At 41.2% G+C, this 24,859-nt stretch overlaps 1 protein-coding gene across 11 annotated transcripts in view; it reads right to left on the reverse strand.

Annotated features, from left to right (window-relative positions):
* Positions 1-4,853: 4,853 nt before the first annotated feature.
* SH3YL1 (SH3 and SYLF domain containing 1) overlaps positions 4,854-24,859 on the reverse strand; it is a 51,355-nt gene continuing 31,349 nt past the window's right edge. For 6 of the 11 annotated variants that reach the window (XM_031654885.1, XM_031654893.1, XM_031654887.1 and 3 more), the window contains 6 exons: positions 22,071-22,183; positions 21,011-21,139; positions 18,936-19,104; positions 17,865-17,943; positions 13,072-13,128; positions 4,854-5,707 (listed from right to left, as the gene is read on the reverse strand). In XM_031654885.1, coding sequence (XP_031510745.1) covers positions 5,517-5,707; positions 13,072-13,128; positions 17,865-17,943; positions 18,936-19,104; positions 21,011-21,139; positions 22,071-22,183 — 738 coding nt within the window. In that variant the 3' untranslated portion in view covers positions 4,854-5,516. The other 5 variants (XM_031654891.1, XM_031654890.1, XR_004178138.1 and 2 more) reach the window with 4 other exon arrangements.

The following is a 24,859-nucleotide window of genomic DNA, read 5'->3' on the forward strand; positions in this document are numbered from 1 at the left end:
CTCCAGTTGCCTGGAGTTCTGCCTTGGGGTGGAGTGCAGAGGGCCCTGCTGCATCATGCTCTCAGGAAAGCGGGCCAGGGCACCAAACAATGACACACACACACGCACACACACTGGTCCCAGGTTGCAAGGCTGGCCCTGGCTCCAAGTCTTGTCACCCAGGAGGAATCAGGGTTATAGCAGCTCTCCTCCTGTTCCCCTGCTCCCTGCCTGCAACGGGGGAGAGCACAATTTCGGCACCTGTTGCCAAGGTGCTTTCCATGATTCTGTCCATGGAGGTCCCTACCCTACTCCAGAGCAAGTGTTCCAGTCTCTGGCCTGAGATTAAAATGCCTGCATGGCCGCACTGCTGGGTCACCAAGGAAAGGCTGACTTTGTCTGCACCCGGATTAAAAATGGCCTCTTGCTCTTGGTCCCAGGTCTAGGAAAATGTCTGCAGCTCTTCTCAGTGTGTTTCCCTCTCAGGCTCTCCAAGCCTCTCCCCAAGTCAGTTCCAGGACTTGGGAAAAACAAAGTATGGCCTGGGTTGCTGAGGTGAGTCACAGAGGGTCTCCCTTTGCTCTCTCGTCCTGGGGCTTCACTCGATTTTATCTGCTGAGTGCCATCGTGGGGGCTGTTTGCCCTCGTCCTCTCTCCTAGGAGCTGGGGTGTCCTTCATGATTCCAGTAGATTCCCATTTTCTTTCTTGAATTAAAGCACACAGAGTTGATCTTTATGTACTATTTTGCTATTTCCAAGTGGCTGAGATAAGCTAAAAGACTCTAATCTGCCATCTCAGGAAAATAAAAAGGTGGATTTTTTTAAATAGCAAAAAACACTGTAGAAAAACAAAAACACACTGGGAGAAGATACGTGCAACTTACAGAAAACGGTGATCATCTCTGTAATGTAAAAAAACTCAAAAATCAGGAAGAAACAGAAACTTTAACAATGGGCAAACTAAACAGCTCACATATTCAGCAGGAAACACTCATTTTCACCCTTGATCGGAGAGAAGAACTGCCCTGTGAGCTTGCTGCAGCTTTGGGGTTTGTTTCAGAGTCTGGTAGGCTCGTCATCCTATTGTTTTATTTTTTCAGAAAAAAAAAAATAGCCCAAAGAAGCTTGCTATCTTTATGAGGTTTCTGATGCAGAATCATCTATGCTTGTCCATTCGTTTAAGCTGTGTGTCTGTAAAGAGTGTCTTCCTCATTAGGCCTTTAAATTTTTTCTATTTTACTTGTTTTTAGGTATTTAACACTTTTGGTGGCATTTTGAAATTGAGAGATTCTTTTCATTACGTCTTCTAACTGATTGTGCTTGGTAAATATGAAAGCTTTTAATTTTGATTACTAGTTTTGAAAATTATTATATTTCTTTATTATTTATAGCACCTGTTGTTTTCTTTTTAGTTGATTCACTTGGATTTCCCAAGTAATCCATCTTATAATCTGGAAAAAACAGTTGTTTATCTCCTCCTTGCTAACTTTTATATTTCTTGTTTCCATCTCATCTAATTTCACTGGCAAATGCCTCCAGGACGACACCGACTCACAGTGGTGATGGTGACTTCTTCTGACTTACTGTAAGGGGCCGTTTCTCATGTTTTCCAGTGATAGAATAAGCCTAGTTTTGTTAAGAAAGTATCTAGAACATTTTTTAAGTGTGTTTATAAAAAATGGAGTTGGCCAGGCACAGTGGCTCAAGCCTGTAATCCCAGCACTTTGGGAGGCTGAGGTGGGTGGATCATGTGAGGTGAGAAGTTCAAGAGTAGGCTCACCAACATGGTGAAACCCCATCTCTACTAAAAATACAAAACAAAATTAGCTGGGCATGGTGATGTGCGCCTGTAATCAATTTTAATATTATGAAGCAGACTTTTTATACTTTTGAATTTAATTGGAAAGGATTAAGAAACATAATCATTTCTCTTTTATTTTCTTTGATTAGGATTTTGTGTGTGTTGTGTGTGTATACACACAAACTCACTCGACACACACACAAGGGTGCGCACACATATATATGCCCTGAGTTACTAAGAGTTTGAAATTTTCAAGCTAGTGTGGATTTTCTTATTTGTAGTACAGAGCTAGGAAATGTTATCTATACTATTTCTTGTAGTGGCATAAAAGAAGTTTTCTTTGTGGAATTATGGTCAACTTTTGGGAATATTCTGTGGATACTTGATATAAATAGGCAGCCTAAGTTCAGGGTACAGTCTCAAATCATTGGATACCTTTTATTTTTATATAGTATATATATTTATACATTTTTGTATGCTTGATCTACAGTATGCTGAGGGGTGGGTTAATCTGCTTTTTTACATTTCTCTGTTTCTGTAATATACTTTAGCTTGCTAAATATTAACAGGCCCATTGACAGCCACACACATTATGTATTTGTTTTAGATTTATTAAATTTAACATCATAAGATGTGCCCTTGTCAACCTTGGCAGTCAAGCTCTTCTTTCAACCTCTGGCACCTGGCAAATATTTATCTGCTTTTCATTAATACAATTTTTCCTTTTGAGAAATTTTATGTGAGTGGATTTATGTCGCCTTCAGCATGCGACTTCCGACACGAAGCAAAATGCTTTGAAGATGCGCCATGTTGTTGATGTGTCAACGTCCATTCCTTACTGCTGAGTAGTGTTCCGCGGGATAGGTAGAGCACGATGCTTTTCATCCATTAAACAGATGATGAACATTTGGATTTCAAGTCTGGAGTCATTATGAATAAAGCTCTTATGAACATCATATAATACTTTATGTGGACATGTATTGTTATTTCCCCTGGACAAATCCCCAGGAATGAAATCTCTGGGCTAGGAGTTAAACTGCCACATTTGTTTTCCAAAGTCACCATATTTCCAGCCGCAGTGCCTGGGAGTTTTCAGGGCTCTATCTCCTCATTCACACTTGATAGCGTCAGTTGTTTGCATTTAGCCATTTGGAGGTTGTGTGGTAACATCTCACTCTCAGTTCCTATTTGCTTTCCTTGATGGTTAAAGATACGGAACATATTTTCCTGTCCTTATTTGTTATCCATATATGTTCATTAGTGAAATCAATGAAATCTTTGATCTATTTTTTGATTGTGTTGTTTATCACCTTAGTGATTTGTAACAGTTCTCATCTACGTTTAAAAATTGGTATATAATAGATGTATATCTTTTTGATATACATGTGATAATCTGATGCATTCGTATAATCACATCAGGGGCATTGGGATATTCATCACCTTGAATATTTATCTTTTCTTTATACATATGTCTTTATGTATATGTATATACATATACATAAATATATATCTTTTATATCAAATACATAAAATATGTATCTTTTCTTTATAAGAACAATCAAATTATTATCTTTTAGCCCTTTTGAAATGTATAATCCATTAATGTTAACTGTAGTCACCCTAATGATCGATAAGACACCTGGTCTTATTTTTTCTAAGTGTGCGTTTTTACCCATTAACCTTTGATCTACTTTTTAGATTTATCTTTGTGGTTTTTAGCAGTTTTATAACGATGTGCACATATGTGACTCTCCTTGTGTTTATTGTGCCTGGAGTTCATAGTAATTCTGAAATCTGCAGTTCAATGTCTTGTTAAAGTTTTGGAATATGCTCTGGCATTCGGTCTTCACGTACAGCATCTGCCTGATTTTCTGTCCACTTTTTGACTAGAACCTTCACTACTCATTTTCTATACCTTCTTGCCTTATCCCATAGTTTCTTTTGGTTTCTCTAGTATTTTCAGTCCTTTCAACTCTCAGTCTGGATGTATGTTTCTGATCTGCCTTCAGGTCACTGATTCTTTTTTCTGCTGTGTCTAAATTACTGTCAAATCCATTGATTGTCTTCTTAGTTTATTTTACTTTTCAGTCTCACGTTTTTCATTTAGTTCTCTCTTATAGTGTCAAATTTCTGCTGAAGTTCTCCACCTTTTCTTTTAATTCCTTGAACATATAAAGCATAGTTTCTTTACAATAAGTCCATTGTAAATGAGTGAATTTATCATATCTTTTGTAAATTTAAAACTTTAAATTTTGTAAGTTTAAAAGCATGGAAGGAAATACCATATAGTGCTTAAGGACACAAACATATGTAGTAAAAATGTAAAGAAAAGTATAGCATTAAAAACAGCAGACTCAGGGTGATGATTCCCTTTGAGTTAGAAGGAGAAAGTGGTGATTGGAAAGGGCTCAGAAAGTAGGAAATAACTGTTTTACTTCTTGCTGGATGAAGATAACATGGATCTTCATTCTCCTTTTCCATGTCTTAAGAAGGTACAATCAATAAAAAGGCCAATGCACAGGTGTGTGTATGACATAAGGCAGTGAGGAGCGAATAGCAGGACAAACGGTGCGATGTGCACCTGCTCCTCTCAGCAGGGTTCGCTGGGTGAAGCCAGGGCTGAAGCAAGGAGTCTACGCGGGAGCTGGGGCTGAGCGGGCAGCTTGCTTCAGGGTGGGCACAGGGGGAGTGCAAATATTGGGTCAGTGAGTGTCTGAAAGGCAACATAGTCTCTGCTGGATTTGACAGAGGGCATGAGATAGAAGAACGAAAGTTGGCTCTGAAGTCACTCTAAGGACCAAGGAAATCCAAGGATGGAATTTCCATTTACTAAAGAGGAACACTGTGGGAGGGGCAGGCTAAGTGAGGAGAAAGAAGAGCTTGGATTTAAACCCATGAGGGCTGAGGTGTTGTTCCTTGTCCAAATGGAGCTCTCAAGTGCATAGCTGGAGAGGGGAGTCTAAAGTTCAGGGAGGAGCTCAGGTAGCCCAAAACGGAGGTGGATTTCACCCTGCATATGAGACACAGGACCTTTGCCTACCTTACAAAAAAAAATAAGAACAAAATTGAAATATTAAGTTAGTAAACTTTTAAAAATTTTATTTACAGACAAGTCTACCCCATCACCGTAAGTTTATGCTACTGATGGAAATGAACAAATGTAGCCCCATAAGGAAGAAAAGTTGAGAGATGTCATATGTCTAAAGACACGGTATCAGACTTCTTTGTAATCATATTTCTATGATAAATGCATAGTACAATTTTTGAAAGCATAAATATGATTTCTAAGGATTCATATTCTAGTTAATAGCTACAACTCTAAACATTACTTCATACCTCATTTAAGCTGATTTCTTTTTCTCCAGTCACTTTGCAAATGGAAATGTATGCATTGAAATTCGTGGCTCTACCCTCAAGATTCTCAAATTAAAATACACCTACCATATACATGGCCAGATCAAATGCTTAGTGATGTTTGAAAATGTTCACAAAAGAACTATGAGCACATAAATTGTAGGATAGTCTATGGCACAGCATGTGTGATAAAGTTAGTACAAAGTATTTAAAGATATGTCAGTCAACTCTTTTTATATAGAAAAACAAGATCTTTTACATACTGAATGGAAATTGTGTAGAAGTTTTTAAAATTTATATTAAACATTGCTTAACTAGTAAATCCTGTCAGTGTAGAAATAATTTTTTTTGGTAATTCTCAAAGAAGAAAATAGTATACGCTTTAATTCATGGCTACATAGTTGGCTGGAAAAATGCCAGTCTGACCTCGAAGCTTTCCTTCCCACCAATCAAAATGTGAATCTGTTTTTGATATAACTGTGATTCTGTCTCCAGCTTGAAAATTCAAATCCCCAGGCTGCTGTCCTTCAAATGAATACAGCGCTGTCACTTCTATGGGTGGATTCAAATTGCCTGAAACAAGAAAAAGTATTCACATATTTATGTTCTTTAAGGGAGAAACTGGGGTATCTGCTGGTAAGATACAAATTAACCACTTAGGGCTTGGCATGCTGGTGTCTTGGAGGCTGGCAGAAACAACAACACACAGTCTGTGTAATTTTCATCACATTATTAAACTTATTTTTCTCTGCACATTATATACCTAAGGATTTAGCACATGCTTCTGGTTATAATTTTCTAAATTTTGAATCATCTATGAGATAATACAATTTATATATTTTTCCATTTTAATAGAGTAGTCATTGCTGTGGTCTGAATGTCTGGGTCCCCCTGAGATTCAAGTGTTGAAATCCTCAACCCGAAGGTGATGGTGTTAGAAGTGGGGTCTCCAGGGGCTGATGAGGTCATTTGGTTTCCCCCTCAAGAATGGGATCAGTGTCCTTATAGACAGAGCCTGAGGGGAGCTTCTTGCAACTCCCTCCTTGTGAAGACGCAGCAAGATGGCACCAACTCTGAAGCAGAAACCAAGCCCTTGCCAGACACTGAGTCTCCTGGAACCTTGATCTTGGAATCCAGCCTCCAGAAGTGTGAGAAATAAAATTCCATTGTCTATGAGCTGCCCGGGCTATGGTGTTTTGTCACAGCAGCTGGAAGGGGCTGAGATAGCTGTGACAGTTTCATGGATGGCAGACGTGGGAGAAAGGCAGATATGTGAGCTCATGATCAAACCCTAGGGGAGTCAGCTTTAAAACCTGGCTCTTTACTCACTGGGCTTGAAGATTGCAGCCCAGTTATATTTTGCTGTTTCATCAGCAGACATTTCTTCTCCCTGGGCTTTGTGGCTGTTTACATTTCTGTGCTTAATTGATCCATCCTCTCAATATTAGAGATAAATTGGAATTAGCACAGGCAGGAGCATTTCTACATGTTTCACAAGTACTTCAATGCAATGTGTATATCCACGTATTGTAGAAGGAAGAAAATACTTTGAGAATTGAGCAGTTAACATGAATAAAGGACTTAAATATTATAAACCATAAAACATCATAAAAATATAATGAAACAGACAGTTTTTGAGCACTCAGCTAAATGGAGTCTGATGCTTCTACATGTCATATAATTCTGTGCATAAATTAGGCAATTAGATGCACAGACATACAGAAAACACCAATAACCAGACTCTAGAGCAAGGTCCTATTTGAACCCATAAAACAATAATAATAATAATAATAATCATAAAGTGAATTTGGTCCATCCGTAAGAAATAAAAATAGTCAACACTTTAAACTACTCTGACTAAAACACTGAATTTGTAGCTCACACAAGATGGTGCTACCGTTCTTTCTTTAAAGTACGTGCCATCTAGTTGAGTTCTAAAGAAATAATCCTAATAATAATTTCACTAGAGATAATAGTGGTATAACTACTTTTTCTATAATACAAAGAATTTCTGTATATTTTATTTCATCCTATATTTACTTTTAGTTTACCAATTTTAAGGAATAAGGTTAAAACAATGTCACCAAAATAAAATTTTGACATAGTCTAGAAACAATAGAGTAAGTTAAACGTTCTGAGTATACGATTAAATTCCACACATGTTAATGAGCAGTCACTGCCAGGCACTGCGAAGGGGGCTGTGCTCTGCCCTGGACGGGGCACCCTGGACAGGGCTCACGCCATGCTTCCCTGTCATCAGATCAGGATGTAAGCTCATGCTAAAGAAAAATTCATCCTGGAAATCTCTCATTCATGATTATATTTAGGATATCCACTAATAAAGTTGAATCTTAATTAACCAGACCAAATCAGTGAAGACCCTCCAGGAACTCTGTTCTCCTCCCTCTTGTCTCCCAGACACGTTAGATAACAGGAAGAAGTGAGTTAAAAGAGTGCTTGTGAACATCAGGGAATGTGCTGGGAGCTGTAGCCATCTTCGCTACCATGCATTTATACATTGCAGTCTCATTTGTAAGATCAAAAATGCATAATAAGGACAATGACAATAACAGCACCAATCGATGTGCATCTGGGAAGAGCAGCCACCGCGAATTGCTCAGGCACGTGGCAGACACTCACACACGCTCCACTTACACCGCCCACTGCAATGAGCCAGCTACTCCTATCCCACGTCACAGAATTTGAAACTGAGCCTTAGAGATGCCGAGTAATTTGTCCAAGATCAGGATCCAATGAAGCTTGTCTCCAGGTCATCCAAGACCCTCAACAACCTCACAAATATTAAATTGTGCTCAACAGACCAAACTGACATTTATCACAGCATTTTACTTTTATGAGGCAAATGTTCAAGGAGGATTAGTGTGGTGCCCTGCATCACTGGGTTTCCAGACTGTACAAATAACAGTGTCTGATGCTATGGTTCCAGGTAATCCCTGATAACTGAATTGGTTCTAAGTGGTTCCGGGTAATCCCTGATAACTGAATTGGTTCTAAGTGGTTCCGGGTAATCCCTGATAACTGAATTGGTTCTAAGCAGTTTCAGGAATATATTTTATGATGAATAATTAGAGAAATAAATATATTATGAACTAAGAAAGAGAAAGAAGGAGAGATCACAGACCTGGTTTGGTCCCTGCCCTCACATTCCGGTGTTGTCTAATTTTCTCTGAAGTGCAGATTCCAAATGAAATGAGGAGAAAGCAGAGTGGGAGAGGAGGGTAGAGGAGCAACATGGGTGGTTTCCAGGTGCAGCTGAAGGCAAGGCCACCACTGAAGGTCTGAAGGGGCTGGGATCTCACATTTTTCCTTTACTGAGGCTAAGATGTGTGTTGACTGTTCCTTGTGCTGAATTCCTCACCCAGTTCCTCACCCAATTCACCGTAAATGCCTCTGCCTCCTGAGGAGGAGTACAGGAGCGTCAGGAGTTGAGCAGTTGTTGGAGAAACTCCATCCACATGAAAATCACAGGAGTGAGGCCAGCAGATCCAGGAGCCTACCTGCTTTCTGAGATAACAGTTCACAAGCCAGTTAGTGCTGTGCCCTGTTAGTTTTTTTTTTTTTTTTAACTCCAAATCACTTAAAGTTTCTCTTTAATGTAAATATTAGAAATAATTTTAACAAGGAGAAGTTTAATGCCCACAAATGAGTTCACTAAGAAAAGGTGAACCAAGTAATGATTCCTTCCACGAAGACAAACCTTCCTGGTTACCAGGAAGCAAACCCCACTGAGTTACTGAAAAGCTGGGCGTTCACAGGGGCCTTTCCTTCTGCACAACATATGCCTTTAAGCTTCATACTCAAGTGCTTACAAAACCGGAAGGATCTCTGAGGGAACTGGCCGTTTCCTTCACAATGTTCCAGTTTAGTTCTGGTAGGGGTTATGTTTCCCAAACAGGAAGCAGAATTAGATTCCAGTCAGCACTGGTGATTGGCAGCTGCCCTGAGGCCCAGGATTAGAAAGGCTGGTCTGTGGATGTCCCTGTTTCACTTCCAGTCCACTTTCTCACGAAGCCTGCATAAGGTAGCCTCCTTGCAGCCAGCACCCCTGGCCTGACCTGTTTCAGGAGAAAAATCACAGCCTTGGGAAGGTCACGGCTAGGGGAACACAGCCTTTGCCAAGAGCCCTGTGAGGCAGAAGACAGCCCCTACAACAAAGTGTTATCCAGCCTAAACTGCGCGTACCGCCCCGGTGAGAAACCCCGCCCCGGTAAGAAACCTCGCCCCGGTGAGAAACCCCGCCCCGGACAACTATGGGATGGTAAGAGGAAGGGGAAGAATGCCGACGTTGGAGGGTCCAGGCTTTTGGTTACGAAACCATTCCTTCCAGAGTCCCTAGAGGGAAGATCAGAAAATTGGACTGTGCATTTCCAAGTCTTGTCTCCCTGAGAGGCCCAAGAACTACGCAGCTGGACCCTCCAAAGGGCGAAGCCAAAAGATGGTGGGAGGAAAGTACAGGTGATGAAGCGGATCATCACGCCTGACAGCCCCTCTGTGGGGCTGAGACAGACTCAGGAGCTCGCACGTGGAGGACTGAGTGTCCTGCTTCATCAGGTTTTCAATTTAAGGCTCGGGCCCTGGGGCCATGTAACTGTGACTTTTCTCTGCAGTGATGGTAAGAAAACATGAGGAAATCCTTGGTAAGAGGTTAATGCCTTCACAGCTGCTTTTAAAAAAATACAGTAACGTAAAGTAAGTTTTATTTAAAAAGTGGACTATAAGTCTTCCCTTTTATTTTTTTTCTTTAAGAACCTCTTTGGAGAATGGGCTAAAGGAATATTATCTCAGTCGTAACTGAGTTACAATTTACCTTGTCCTGTCCTCAAATACAAACACAGAAGCAGCCGAGAAACCAGCCATGGCAAGTGAAGTTACCTTTGGGTCCCACAGGTGGTAAGTGAAAGTACGGGGGTTCAAATTGGAACCCCTGTCGCCACAGCACACTTAAGAGTTTAGTTTCTTATCATGAAACATTTTTCCTTGGTGCCAGTTATAGGAAGTTTCTAACAGAGAAAGGAACTCTAGTTCCCAGCGTCACATTACCACGGCATTCTTTGCGGGATCCGTGGCCTCAGCTCTCTTTCAGCCAGCTTCCCTCAGCTCCGTCTCTCTGTAGGGACCCCTCCCTTCCCAGGCAAGTGCAGCCAGTCGGCTGACCTTGTCAAGTTCAGGAGTGCTTTACCAACTAGACACCTAAGTGTAAGTCTAATCTTGAGTCTTTAAAAGTAAGAGGCTGTGTAAGATAAAAATTGAGGTGTTTACGTTGTCTTGGTGTCAACATTTACACCTTAATCACTTTTGCTTCTAAAGAACGTGTATCCAAAGGCCAAACTTTTCATGTCTCTTTAACGTGGCCTGTAACATGTGTGTGAACCACAAAGGGTGAAACACATTTTTAAACCTCTCAGAGCTTTCTCTGCACACCTAAGACCACGGCATCTTCTGCAGGTGAGCCAGACCATCACACCTGCTCTCCGTACAGACTCCAGGAGCAGACGCTCAACCCCCACAGGAGAACCAGCTGGGAAAAACACCGGAGCGGGCTCCCAGGAGGAGAGACCAGGGTGAAGAGAAAGGTCACCAACCCTAAACCCGTCAGGAACACGCTGACCTCGCTTCAGGGGATGCTGCTTAAGAGACCTTTTCGACATATTTTTATCTGCATGATATAAATTTTTAAAATATGCTTGAGTACCTAAGTTTTTGGAATTTTATTTACATGAAATGTTTAATTCTCCGACAGTTATATATCCAGCAGCATACGGCTTTGTGACTCCAGTGACAAAAGTATTCAATGTGAAAAAATAAACAGGCTATTTTATGATTGTTTAACTTTGCCCTCAATTTGTGTCCCACTCACATTTGCTCAATTCTTTCCAGGGAACCTCTGAAGAGTATTTAAGACAGGTTGAAGGACCATTTTCACTACGGTAGATCTTAACAAGGTTTATAAAGCAGCTCCCAATAATAACAAAACATTTGAACGTGAAAAATAAAATTCTTAGAACTATAAAATTTATGGTGCTAAAACACAGAGAAAATGGAATAAGGATCAAATTGTAATTCAGAATTAGAAAATTTTGGCATTTTATCTCCATTGTAAATTCAAAAGCTTCTGGACAGCAAGTGTTAAGGAGATCACGTGGCTCCCCCAGAAGATGCTATAGCCCTGGTGGCCTGTTGCTGTCCCCAGCACACGCCTCCTTACACAGGACGCATACTGCTGACTCCGGCTACAGGACACTGACCCTACACAGGTGATAATCGGTTCCTTGCCACAGATGACACTGACCCTACACAGACAACACTGACCCTACACAGACAACACTGACCCTACACAGGTAACACTGACCCTACACAGACAACACTGACCCTACACAGGTAAATAATTGACTCCTGCCACAGACGCATTACTGACCCTACACAGGTAACACTGACCCTACACAGGTAACACCGACCCTACACAGGCACACTACCCCGCCACAGACTACACTGACCCTACAGACGACACCGACTCCCTGGGCCACAGGCAACACTGACCCTACACAGACGACACTGACCCTACACAGACGACACCGACCCTACACAGGTAACACTGACCCTACACAGGCAACACTGACCCCTACACAGACGACACCGACCCTACACAGACGACACCGACCCTACACAGATGACACCGACCCTACACAGGTAACACTGACCTCTGCCATTAAGTAACACTGACCCCACACAGAGACGACACTCCACCCTCACAGGCAAATTAATTGACCCTACAGACGACACCGACTCCTACATACCACCAATTCCCACAGGTAACACACCCCACTCCTACACAGACGACATAAGCACCGACCCTGCTACAGGACGACACCGACCCTACACAGACGACACCGACCCTACACAACAACACTGACCCTACACAGACGACACTGACCCTACACTAGACGATAATTGACCCACAGATAACAATGAATCTCTACACAGACGACACCGACTCCCACAGACGCACACCGGACTTGCTACAGGTAACACCTGACCCTACACAGACAAATACTGACCCTACACAGGCAACACTGCTCCTGGCGACGGCTAACTGGGACCCTGCCACAGATCTACAATCACCCTATACAAAGACAACACCCCACCCTACACAGGCAACACCGACCCTACACAGACAACACTTGACTCCTATTAATAGACGACTAATCAATTCTGAAGACGACACCCCAATTCTATACAGACACACTGACCCTACACAGGTAAAATAATTGACCCTACAGACACTGACCCTACACAGACAACACTGACCCTACACAGACAACACTGACCCTACACAGGCAACACTGACCCTACACAGACGACACTGACCCTACACAGACAACACCGACCCTACACAGGTAACACTGACCCTACACAGACAACACTGACCCTGCACACAAGACTCCACAATCAATTCTACACAGACGCATAATCAATTCCTACTAGTTGTAGACGACACCCCACTCCATACAGGTAACACTGACCTTGCTACAGGTAACACTGACCTACATAGACACACTTTCGACTCCACAGACGACACTGGACTCTATACAGATAACAACACTGACTCCTACATAGATGATACTGGACTGCCAGCTTCTATCTGGGGCTCAGCAGCACTGTCCCCAGCACACGCTCCCTACACAGTCATCACTGACCGTCAGCTTCCTGTCACCTTCACTATCTTAAAGGCAAGTAAGACAACAAAAGCATAGCATTTTCTAAATGAAGTACTTCTCAAAATAATGTGAATATTCTATAAATTAAAGAAAAGGGTTGAAGACTTCCCAGAGCTTTTCATAACCTATCAGATTAATTAGGAAGTTTGTGATCAAAAAACGAATATGAATCATTTATAACATATAGATTTATTGATTTACCAACTCTCTCGTGATAGCTGGAAAGTCCAGGATAGAGCTTATATTCATTTCTGTTACCTGCCAAAAAAGAGGAGAGTGGTGATTTTGAGAACTTATTAGTACATATTATATAAAACACACAAAATTGCCAAATCCTGCCCTGGCTGAGCCAATATTTTAAATCACTAAATTGATAGGATCATCATCATTTGATTGTGCCTGAATAAAGCCAGAAGATAAATGAAGTATAAGGTAGATGATAAATACCTGATATCTGTATGACACAGAAGTACACACACTATTCTCATTAAATTCAGATGACAATTCTACTAGGTCCTTCTTCAATTGCGTTGAAGGAGAAGAAACAGAAATCACTGATTCATGGAAGGATTTACTGTGCACAGGAGCCATTCACTAACTGCATCCACATTTCACATTGGATTCCTGTTCTGACGCTCTGGGGGCAACATAGTGTAGAAAGAGGCAGGATGGTCTGGGGGTTTGCTTTTCTTCTTCGACTGTAGAAAAACTGATTCTAACAGTATAGAAGACAAAGAGTGAAAGGCAGATGGTCTGGGGGGTTGCTTTTCTTATTCAAATGTAGAAAACCTGATTCTAACAGTATAGAAGATGAAGAGCACACCCTGCACATCGCGTTCAGCTTTAAAAAGAACTTATCCAGGAGCTGGAGATCTGGAGATGGTGTGTCTTAAGTGACCTGTGCCCACACCCGCTTTTGCAGTCTCCGCGTACTCCTAAAGACAGGCATACACCAGTTTGAAGGTCATTGGCCTAAGAAATTTGTGAAAGTAAGAATTTAGAAATAAACATTGGTGGGATGGGGAAAAGGATACAAATATCCCATGAGAATCTATTTTAAAAACGGATTAGAAATATTTTTGGGCAAGTGACCAGATATAAGACAAACAAAATATAAGCAAATTAAGATTTCCTTAACTGTGAAAATCGGTACTTAAGTAGAAATAGAAAAGTGCATTTCATTCGCCATAGCAAATCAAAATCGCAAAGTACTTGGGAACAAATTTAACATAAAAGGCACAGAAACGACAAAATCTTATTGAAAGACATAAATAAAATCTCAACAAATGGAAAGCATGAAATGGTAAAATTATTATATCTCAAATTAATCAATGTACACATGTAACATTATGTAATTAGCATTGAAAAATTATAGAATGGATGCAAGTACATAATACTATTTCAATTAGAATTGCATATTTGGGAGGAGGGGAAAATTGGGAAAATGATCTCAAATTATATGAAGACTAAGTGTCCAGTAAATGCAAAGATAAAAAAAATCACAAGAAAATCTAGGAGACTATGAATACACTCTTGTATAGGAGGTGGGAAGACCTTAACCATGACCAAAGTATCCAAATCTATAAAAACTAAATGATAGACATATTTTTAGATAAAATTTAAAACTTTCATATAGTAAAATTACAAAAAACAAGATCAAAAGAAAAATGATAAATGTAGAAATATGCTGCAACCCAAATGTCCAACAAAACCTGTAATATAGATAACATTTCCATAAATTGAGAAAGCAACAGATATCCCAATAGGAAAAACAGACCAATGAGATGAAGAGACTTTTCAGATAAGATTAAATCCAAAGCACCAGCAATTTATATGAAGAGATGTTTACATTCACTAATGGGAATAAACATAATCCAATTAACAAGGAGATGTGACTAGCCTTGACTGGCAAAATCTTCTAGATGCTTCTGCACTAATAGTGGTGAGGAAGATATAGCTGAAGAATGTCATAATGGATGTAATAGTTGAAAATGCACACAGTGGGGAATGAAAATGGTGGAGAATGTGTACAGTGGGGAATGTGCATAGTGGGAATGTCTATGGTGGGAAGCCTATATAATGGGGACTTGGTGGGAAGGTTATGGGGGAGTACAGATACTGGGGAGGACATATGGTTAGGATTGCACATGGTGGGTGGTATACATGGTAGAGAGTATGGTGGGCAGTATACACGGTGGAGAATGTATACAGTGGAGAATGCATATGGTGGACAGTAACCATGGTGAAAAATGCACATGGTGGGTGGGACACATGTTGGGGAATGCATATGGTGGAGTCTAGTGGGAAATGTGCGTGGTAGGAAATGCCTATGGTGGAAAGCAACTATACTGGGGACTATCATGGTGGGAAGGTTATGGGGGAGTATGTATACATGGTGGGGTGTATGTGTGGTTAGGATTGCGCATGGTAGGTGGTACACACGGTGGGGAATGCCTGTGGTGGGGAATGCCTGTGGTGGGGAACGCATATGCAGGTGAATGTTATGGTGGGGAATGATTGATGAGACTCTAAGTAGTAAAAACTTTTGAAAAGTAATCTGCTAAATCTGTTAAAACTTTAAAAATATATTATTTGACCTATTATGTCCACTCATGGTAACTATCTCAAAAACATAAAAGTGCCAGTATATATAAATATTAATTTAGAAGTCTATCAATTGTGGCACTGTTTGGCATGGAAAAAATCTGAAATAAAGTTAATATCCATCAATAGGAGAGTGACTGAGTAAACTATATACATTTGTGCCATGGAATATTAAATAATTACTAAAAAGAAGCAATTACAACTATACCAGTTGACTTAGGCATTTGTATGTGGAGTGGTTGAGCAAAACAAACCAACAAATAACAAATAAATAAATCAAGAAGATACAGTAAAGCACGTATAAGATGATAGCATTTTTATGAGACAAAATAAAACTATTCTGGCCATGTTTATGTATATGTTTGTACATGTCATGTGTAGGACTACACAAGAATGGAGGAAAAAAATGTGGAAGTTCATAATTTATGTTGTGAACCTGGTTTTCCTGAAATCAGGGTAGAGGAGGGTATCTTGTAAGTTAAAATACAGGTGAAATGGAAAAAAGGAAGCAACACAACAAAGGAAAAGAAAAAAAATACTGCCTTCACTGACCATCCATATGAAAATATGTGCATTTATATAAAATTATGTGTGTGTACATATATGTAAGGATATGCAAATAAATTGAAAATACTTAGTTTTTAAATAAAGAACTTAAGAAAAGGTCAGGTTTAACATAAAAGGTTAAAAGTAGATACTAGTTTTAAATTTTTAGTTTACTGAATTAAAAAAACTGATGTTCAAAACTTGAGAGATACAGCACGTGAGAAACGATGGTATTGCACGGAAAACCTGTAGGGGCCTAGCTGCAAAGGACGAAGCCGAGGTTTGTCGAGTGAGGCTGAGGCTGCAGAAACGTGGCCAGGCTAACTTGTACACCGGCAGGGACACAGCTGTGACTGCAAAATGGGGAGGGCACCGCTCGTCTCCCCAAGAAAGGGTTCGGGGAACACACGAGGCCACGGTGGGAAACACCCAGAAGCCACGCAGGCAATCGCTGAAGGGGGTTCTACGGCAGAAACAGCCTTCGGAGCTTTTCAATCGTTAACTGAAAGGCATTTTTTACGTTAAGGTCCACAGTCATTTTTAAATCCACACTGATAAGGACTTGATACTAAGAGGATTTTTATAAGTGAGAGGATTTTATACATGCATGTGCAGGTATCCATTCTCAGTGAGGACATTTTATATATTTTAAAACATACATATGGGGTCAAATTTTATATAATCACTGAGATCTAAAATAAAAATAAATTCAGTGCTCACATCTCATTAGTCACTGCAAACACGAGTTTCAATAAATCAATCAAGTGAACATGAATCAGCAGTGGGCCGACCACCCGAATCCCAAAAATCCCAAAAGAACAAGGGACAACGCAGGGGCAGGGGCAGGTGGGACATGAGGAACAGGCCTGGCTCCTGAGCATCTTCCTGGGAGGGCCACATCTAGACCAGACAAAGGCACAGCCAAAAATCACATGAGGGACTTGGGCTCAAAGCTGGGGAAACGAATACAGAAAACTAAGGAGTAGCCCGAGGACGAGCTTCCTGCCTGCGCAGAGCTTCACTATTTACTCCCCGAGCTTTACTATTTACTCCCCGAGCTTCACTATTTACTCCCCGAGCTTCACTATTTACTCCCCGAGCTTCACCATTTACTCCCCACAAACCCCAGCACATGCCTTCTCCTACTAACAGCAGTTACGTTTCTACATGTAAGCTCTCTCCTCCTCTTCCGAAAGTTCTCTAAAGGCCAGATCTACGTTAACGTCACCTCTGTGCACCCAAAGCCACCGCACAATGACTCTTGTATAACAGTCAACCATCACCTCCAAGTCCCTACTTCAACATCCTCCTATTCACTGGTGACCTCCATATACAAAAAACAGACACACGAGAGTGATTCACAAAATGAATGATAGAAAAAAAGACAAAGACCAAAACCTGGTGCTTTATAAATGTCATCTAGTTTAAAAACCATCTTATGAAATCCTGAGCTCCAAAGAACATTATGTCGAAACCGATATTCAGAATTACAAATGTGTGAGTATATAAGAAAAAAACAGGCTTGTTTTGTTGTCATTTCAAATCAGGAGGAGAACGGTTTCTGAAAGAAATGGCAAAGAAAATAAATGAGAAAATCTTTAAGGATAAATATCTTTGTAGATTTAAGAAAGTATCTTATGAATAGAAACAGAAGTTTTAATAAATTATAGCAACGACAATTTGTCTCATGTATTTAGAAGAGGCTGAGCACTTATTTTACTCTCTTAAATATGTTAGTTCTTCTATTTAACTCTAAAGTTTAACAATGTATCTTGATTTCTTAACAATAACATTTAATAATTACTTAATTACAATTGCATTTTAATTGCAACAAAAATATTTACTTTGAGAGCCAGAGTTCAGCTGGACTGGTGCAGGTGACTGCTGTGGTCTCGACAGTGGCTTTGGAGGTAATTCTTTAGCCTGGGAGAAACAAAAAAATAAATACACGTAATTTTAAATCTTGTTTTTACTTAGGCACACATAACTCTTTTCTAATGAGTTTATTTAGCAAACTTTTATTATATGTGCTTAGTAATGAGGCACTCTCAAAGCTCATATGCATCCCTCTGGACTCTGTGTAATTGAACTGGACGACAAGACTCAGATGTGGACCGGGTGTGCTCCTCTCATGCCTGGAAGCCAACGTCCCCCAGGCACCTCTGACCATCTGTGCAAGGTCTTAGGGAGCTGCGAGTTGCAGGGATGGTAATTGTAGTAATTGGCTTAGCAAGCGACTGGCAGAGGCAGTGGCAGACAAACTCTAGGCTTCAGTTTTTACTCCATGAAACAGGCATCAAACCAACTCTGAAAGGGCTGTGGAGCCCCATGAACAAGGCACACAAACTCCTTGGTGCCCCAGGGCTTAACGTACCAAGGCGCCAGGATCTGCAACTATTATTCATGTCATTGTTATTACTGAGACAAGGTCTTGCTCTGTTGCCTAGGCTGAGTGCAATGGCATGGCATGATCTTGGCTCGGTGCAACCTCACGGGCTCAAGTGATCCTTCTGCTTCAGCCTCCTAGTAGCTGAGATTACGGGCACACGCCACCATGCCCAGCTACTGTTTCTATTTTCATGATAGAGAGAGGGTTTCACCATGTTGGCCAGGCTGGTCTCACACTCCTGATCTCAAGTGATCCGCCTGCCTCGGCCTCCCAAACATTATCTGTATTATTGATACAACCAAGTTCCATCCTTGGAGAAATGCAACCACAAAAGACAAATGACGTCTTTTCCTGAAATTTGTATAGAGGAAATGTCAAGGTAGCATGACCTTTTCACAAGAATGTGAAGTCAGTGAAACTACAAAGGAGGCTTAGTAGGTTCTTGGGAACCTGGTATCAGGGACAGAATGTTCTACAGAAAGAGATTTTCTGAGAATACTGAGTGAAACATAAAACCAAACCGTACAGAGGACTTCCTCTGCTCCCTTGCTGCTTTTCTTGCATTGATTCGTTGTCCTTCATTTTCATACTTTTCGGTAAAGGAATCAAGAATTTCATAAAGATCTTCAGCTTGAGCAGGCCGCGGTGTATCTCCAAATAAAATGTCATAAGCTCGGATATCTTGACAATAAAATCTAATAGGAAATATAAAATTAAAAACATTTCAATATACACAAATCTTTTCTAAACACAGCATGTGTGCACACACGGTGTGTATATATAATCATTCATATATAGCACTTCATATACACTACTTTTTAAACATTAACTTTAAGCAATATCCCATGTTCAAGTCTTAAATGTACCCCAAGTTCACCTCTACAGGCAACTACCGTAAATATCCTTATATGTATCCTTTCTTTGTTAACATAAAAAGCACATCCATATTATCATAGAAATACTTATACTTGCACATATATACATACACACATATTCATATATAAACACATATAAATATACACACAAGCACATACATTTTTATAGGTTTTTACTTTTTAAGTTTCTTTAAAAAAGGTGCCTATAACCGTGGCTTTGTAATTTCCTTAAAATATTTATTTTTATCAAGATTAAATAAACATTTACCTTACATGCTTGGAGGCCCTGTCATTCATTAAGCAACATATTTGTTTTAGTTTATCCAGGGTTTAGTTGAACTTTAGTGGGAGGGCCTGCCAACAGCCTCAAACCAGAAGTTTCTAAAAGCATTCTTTTGTTAACTTTTCTCAAATTAATAAAACCAGGAGTTAACACATCACTTTTGATTTTATAAGATGAATAGTTCTGCAAACCTTATTTTTCCCCATCCCTCCTATTTTCTACCTCTTGTGGTTTATATTTAGCTTTATCAAATAGTGCTGTTGGATTCCTGAGTGAGTCAGTGAGGTAAACACTGGGTGCTTTGTCTCGGATAGTGGCGGGTCTGTCTGCCACGCGTGGCGAATGTTAACGGCCAATGCCAGCGGGGCCAGCCTCATCAGGCTGGCAATTAGTGGAACTTCTGCAGGTTCTGGAAGAAGTCCTGCTGTCAGTCTTAGCTCTTTATCTCTTTCTGGGCCTTCACACATATTTTAGTGGCAATTTAGAGCCACTTAATTTGCATTTTAGGAAAAATTAGCCAGATGCAATTTAAAGTAGAAGCTTCCCTTTACCTCTTAGGGTACCTCCAGATTCTTTTTTTTTTTCCAATCAAACTGTATTTCTGTATTTTAAATTGTTCTCTATTTGACATAGAGAAAAGACAAAGGTGGAGTATAGAACAGGAAACCTCACAACAAGGAACACCGACTGACCCATGAGTTGTAACTGGTGTGCCTTCCACAAATATCTGAAAATCACTGAAATCGGTGCATCCAACTAAGGGTATTACTACCTTACGCTTACGTTTCCTTTTTTTTTTAATACTTTAAGTTCTGGGGTACATGTACACAATGTGCAGGTTTGTTGCGTAGGTACACGAGTGCCATGTTGGTTTGCTGCACCCACCAACTCGTCATCTACATTAGGTATTTCTCCTAATGCTGTCCCTCCCCCAGTCCCCACCACCCCCGACAGGCCCCGATATGTGATGTTCCCTGCCCTGTGTCCAAGTGTTCTCATTGTTCAATTCTCCCTTATGAGTGAGAGCATGTGGTGTCTGGTTTTCTGTCCTTGTGACAGGTTGCTGAGAACGATGGTTTCCAGCTATCTTAAAATGTGAAGTGGAAAAACAGCATTTACAGTTGAATATATATGGTGATTACCATCATATATGGTAAGACAAAAAAAATCACGCTTAGGAAAATGTTGGAAGGCAGTAAAGCAAAATGTGAATTGTGTTAGTCTTTCAAAGGGATCGAATGTTTTTTCTTTTATTTTTTGTGTGTCTTCTGCATTTTCCATGAGCATATATTATTTATATATTTAATTTTTAAACGTAAGAGACACACTTAAAACCACATGTTGTAAAAAGGATATATAAATGTACTCTGCAAATTATATCAACTCTTTAAGTATTACTTTCTCATCACACTTTCAATTAAAATCACTTTAACTTGAACTGACTTTCTATTAGTTTCTTTCCTTTCAATCAAACAGCTGCCTTCTAAAGACACGCCTGCGAAGAGTCCCCTCGACTTGCAGTACGTGAAGACGGCGGCGGAGCTTCTCAGGGCCACGTTGCCTTCCAAGTTCCTGCAAAGCACAAGATTTTGCGTCACAAAGCTGTGAGCAGCTCTAAGCCCGAAGATAACTATTTAAATAGCACTCTTCTTCCAGCTCAAATGAATTATCTTGTTCTGTACCTTCTTCAGCTGTTTCTATGTTTTACTTACTGTAGGCCTAAATTAGATGTTTTAATGTGGCCTAGAGGAAAAACAGGCCAGGGGGAAGAACATACATGAAGTTATTACAGAAGGCTGTGATAATATAGAATTGTGTTGCAAAAAGTACAGTGCAGAATGTGTAAATATATTTTAAAAATTTGTAAGTCTGATATTTTCCAACTGGATCGTCCTCTCTTAAAACTGGGAAATACATCTCAAGAGTGCTAAATAATTTGGATTCTTTTTGCATTGAGTATTTTCATGGAACCAAGAACATTTTTAGATGATTTTACTGTGTAATTTCTATAAATAGTGTGGGTATAAAATATTTCTACATTGCACAATTAATCCAAGACTAGCATTTCATTAATAGAGAAGAAAAATACACTTTAAGTACCGTAAACACGGCTCAAAAAAACACATCCATATCCAATTTTTATGATTTACTTTGAAAAAAGCTCTTTCTTTCCTAATGGAAGCTGAACTTTATCATAAAATCTGACTTGCCTTTGGCTCTTTCAAAGCTGAAGGTGGATTTTATGTTCAAGCCTGACAGATACAATGGCCTATGGTTCTAAAACATTTCATTATTTCTTGTGTGTTCTGGTTTCAGATTTTCTAGCTTATCTCACTGGCTGTGTTTTGCGAATTTCCTATTTGTGATGACCTCGAATATTCTGGGCATGTATAAATCTGGAGATGTATAAATCTGTTCATTTTAATTCAAGTTTCCTATTAATGCAAAATAAAACATGCAGTTGTTAAACCTTTACTGTCTAACATCTATTTAAAGAACTCACCTTCCCAAGGGCCCGACCGCCACAGTCAAGTTCCCTCCAAGGGTTAGATTTCCGCCTTTCGCAAAAGCTTCCACAGCACGGTCATAATTCAGAATTATCACCAAGTCTGATACCTAAAGTGTAGAAACCCACTGATTTAAAAATAGTTAAGAGTAAATATCATTTAAAACTCATCTTGACTAAAACTCAACTACACCGTATGCATTGCAGCAAAACACCAATAGAAACAGGAAAGAATGTGAGACAAGAGCCATCTTTTTATTTTGAGCTGATGAATTATGAAGCCAATATTGCCACAGGTAATTACAGCAAACCCCAGTGAGCGTTTACTGTGCACCATGTGGATACTGTGAGGTTTGCCTGCATCTTGTCCTTTAATCTTCCACACAACCTGGTCGTGTAGGTGGTGATCCTAGGGTTTAGTGGGGTTAGGTAAACTGTCAGTGCTAACAAGTCAAACGAAGGTTGGAGGAAGGGATCCGACATGCTCTCTGATCTTATCAGACTAAACACTTCGTACAACCCAAGCCCGAAGAGCACAGCACCAGGGATGATGGAGCTGAAGGTCCCGAGAGACTTTCTGTACTTCCCTCCTGGCCAGTGGTGTGCTCCTTACTGGAAGCTGAACCTGGGCCACTTCACTATAGGTCACAGAAGCTCAACATATCAGAAAGCAAAGTAGTTTCCACTAGGAATGCCTATTTCCATGACTTAATTTTTCTTTTTTTTTGAGAAAGAGTTTCATTCTTGTTGCCTAGGCTAGAGTGCAGCGGCATGATCTGAGCTCACTGCAACCTCCACCTCCAGGGTTCAAGTGATTCTCCTGTCTCAGCCTCCCGAGTAGCTGGTATTACAGGCGTCCACCACCACACCCACTAATGTTTTGTATTTTTAGTAGAGATGGGGTTTCACCATGTTGGCCAGGCTAGTCTTGAACTCCTGACCTCAGGTGATCCACCCACCTCAGCCTCCCAAAGTGCTGGATTACAGGCGTGAGCCACTGAGCCCAGCAGACTTAATTTTTCTCTAAATAAACGCAGAAACTACAATGAGATTCAACTGAATGCTCAAGGCAAGTCAACATAGCGAAATCATTTGTTTCTCAAATTCATCACTGCAGTGTGGAAGCCCAAAGTTCGGCCTGAAAAATAACATGACCCATCAAATGAGAGGCAGCATCGGCCAGAGGGAGGCAGCATCGGCCAGAGGAGGCATCGGCCAGAGGAGGCAGCGTGGGTTAGAGGAGGCAGCATGGGTCAGGGGAGGCAGCATGGGTTAGAGGAGGCAGCATGGGTTAGAGGAGGCAGCATCGCTAGGGAGGCAGCATGGGCCAGGGAGGCAGCATGTGCTAGAGGAGGCAGCATGGGTTAGAGGATGCCAAAGACCACCAGAGGAGGCAGCCGCGGCCAGGATGATGTTAACGTCAGATGATGTTATCGGGCTGAGATGATGTTATCCACCAGATGATACACAACAGGATGATGCCAAGACCCAACAGAGGATAAGACCGCAACAGATGCTGCCATCCACCGGTGAGATGATGCTGCTACTGTAATAGATGATGCTGCCATCAACAGATGATGCCGCCAGGGATGCCACCGGCTGACAGATGCCACGGTCAGATACGTTATCCACCAGATGATGCTGCCACCGTCAGATGATGCTGCCACTGGCCAGATGATGCTACTGGCCAGAGTGATGCTACAATGGCCGATGATGTCCATCGTGAGGATGCTGCCATCCAGATGATGCCAAGCACGGGTTACGAGCGATGCCGTTAACGTACCGCGATGCTGAACGGCCGATGATACACGGTAATCAGCGTTACATAAAATCGATGATGTTGAATCCAACAAGATGATGCTGCTAATAACGTGGGAAAGCAGCATGACCATCAGGTGATGTTATCAACGATGATTAATCCACGATGATGCTACACTACCGATGATGTTAATGTACCGTGATGATGTTACCAAATGAGATGCTGATCCAACAGATGATGCCGCTACGTAACGTGATGCCACGTGATGCCACAATCTGTGATGCTGCCATCGGTCAGATGATACATCCAACAGGATAAGCATCCAACAGTGATGCCAAGCTACTGGAACCAGGAAATGCCGGTTACCGGCCGGCGATACCGGGTCAGATGATGCCGTTACTGGCCCAGTGATAAGCATCCAGCCCAGATGCAAGCATCCAACAAGATGATGCGTTACCAATCGTGAAATGCCGCCAGCCCGGCGAGCTGCCACGGCCGATGATGCTGCGCACGGTCAGATGATGCCAAAATCACGGGTTCAGATAGCGCTGCCAATGCCGATGATGCCCGTCGTTGCCGCCATTTCAGATGATGCTGCCACAGTCTGTGATGTTACCAGCCAGATGGAGGCTGCCATCAGCCAGGATGCCCGGCACAATTCAGGGATGTTACCGGGCCGTGAGCGTTACGGGTCAGATGGTGCCTGCCACGCGCCGTGATGCTGCTAATCCAGATGATGCGTTTCGGGTTTGCATAAGCCGTTAATGTAACGGGGAGCGTTAATCCAACAGAGCGATGTTTCGGCCAGATGATGCGTTACAACGGTGGCCAACCACCGCGGATGATGCAGCCGCCGGTTTCAGAGATGCTGCCGGCAATCAGATAATGGCCGAGTGATGCTGCTAATGGCCAGATGATGCAGCATCTACCGTGATGTCACGGGTCAGGATGATGCTGGCGATCCAACAGATGTTAATTTGGTCAGATGATGCTGCTGATCCAGCCCTCAGAGCGATGCCGCCAACAG

The sequence above is a fragment of the Papio anubis genome, chromosome 14 (genome assembly GCF_008728515.1).
Source record: "Papio anubis isolate 15944 chromosome 14, Panubis1.0, whole genome shotgun sequence".
Classification (NCBI taxonomy): domain Eukaryota; kingdom Metazoa; phylum Chordata; class Mammalia; order Primates; family Cercopithecidae; genus Papio; species Papio anubis.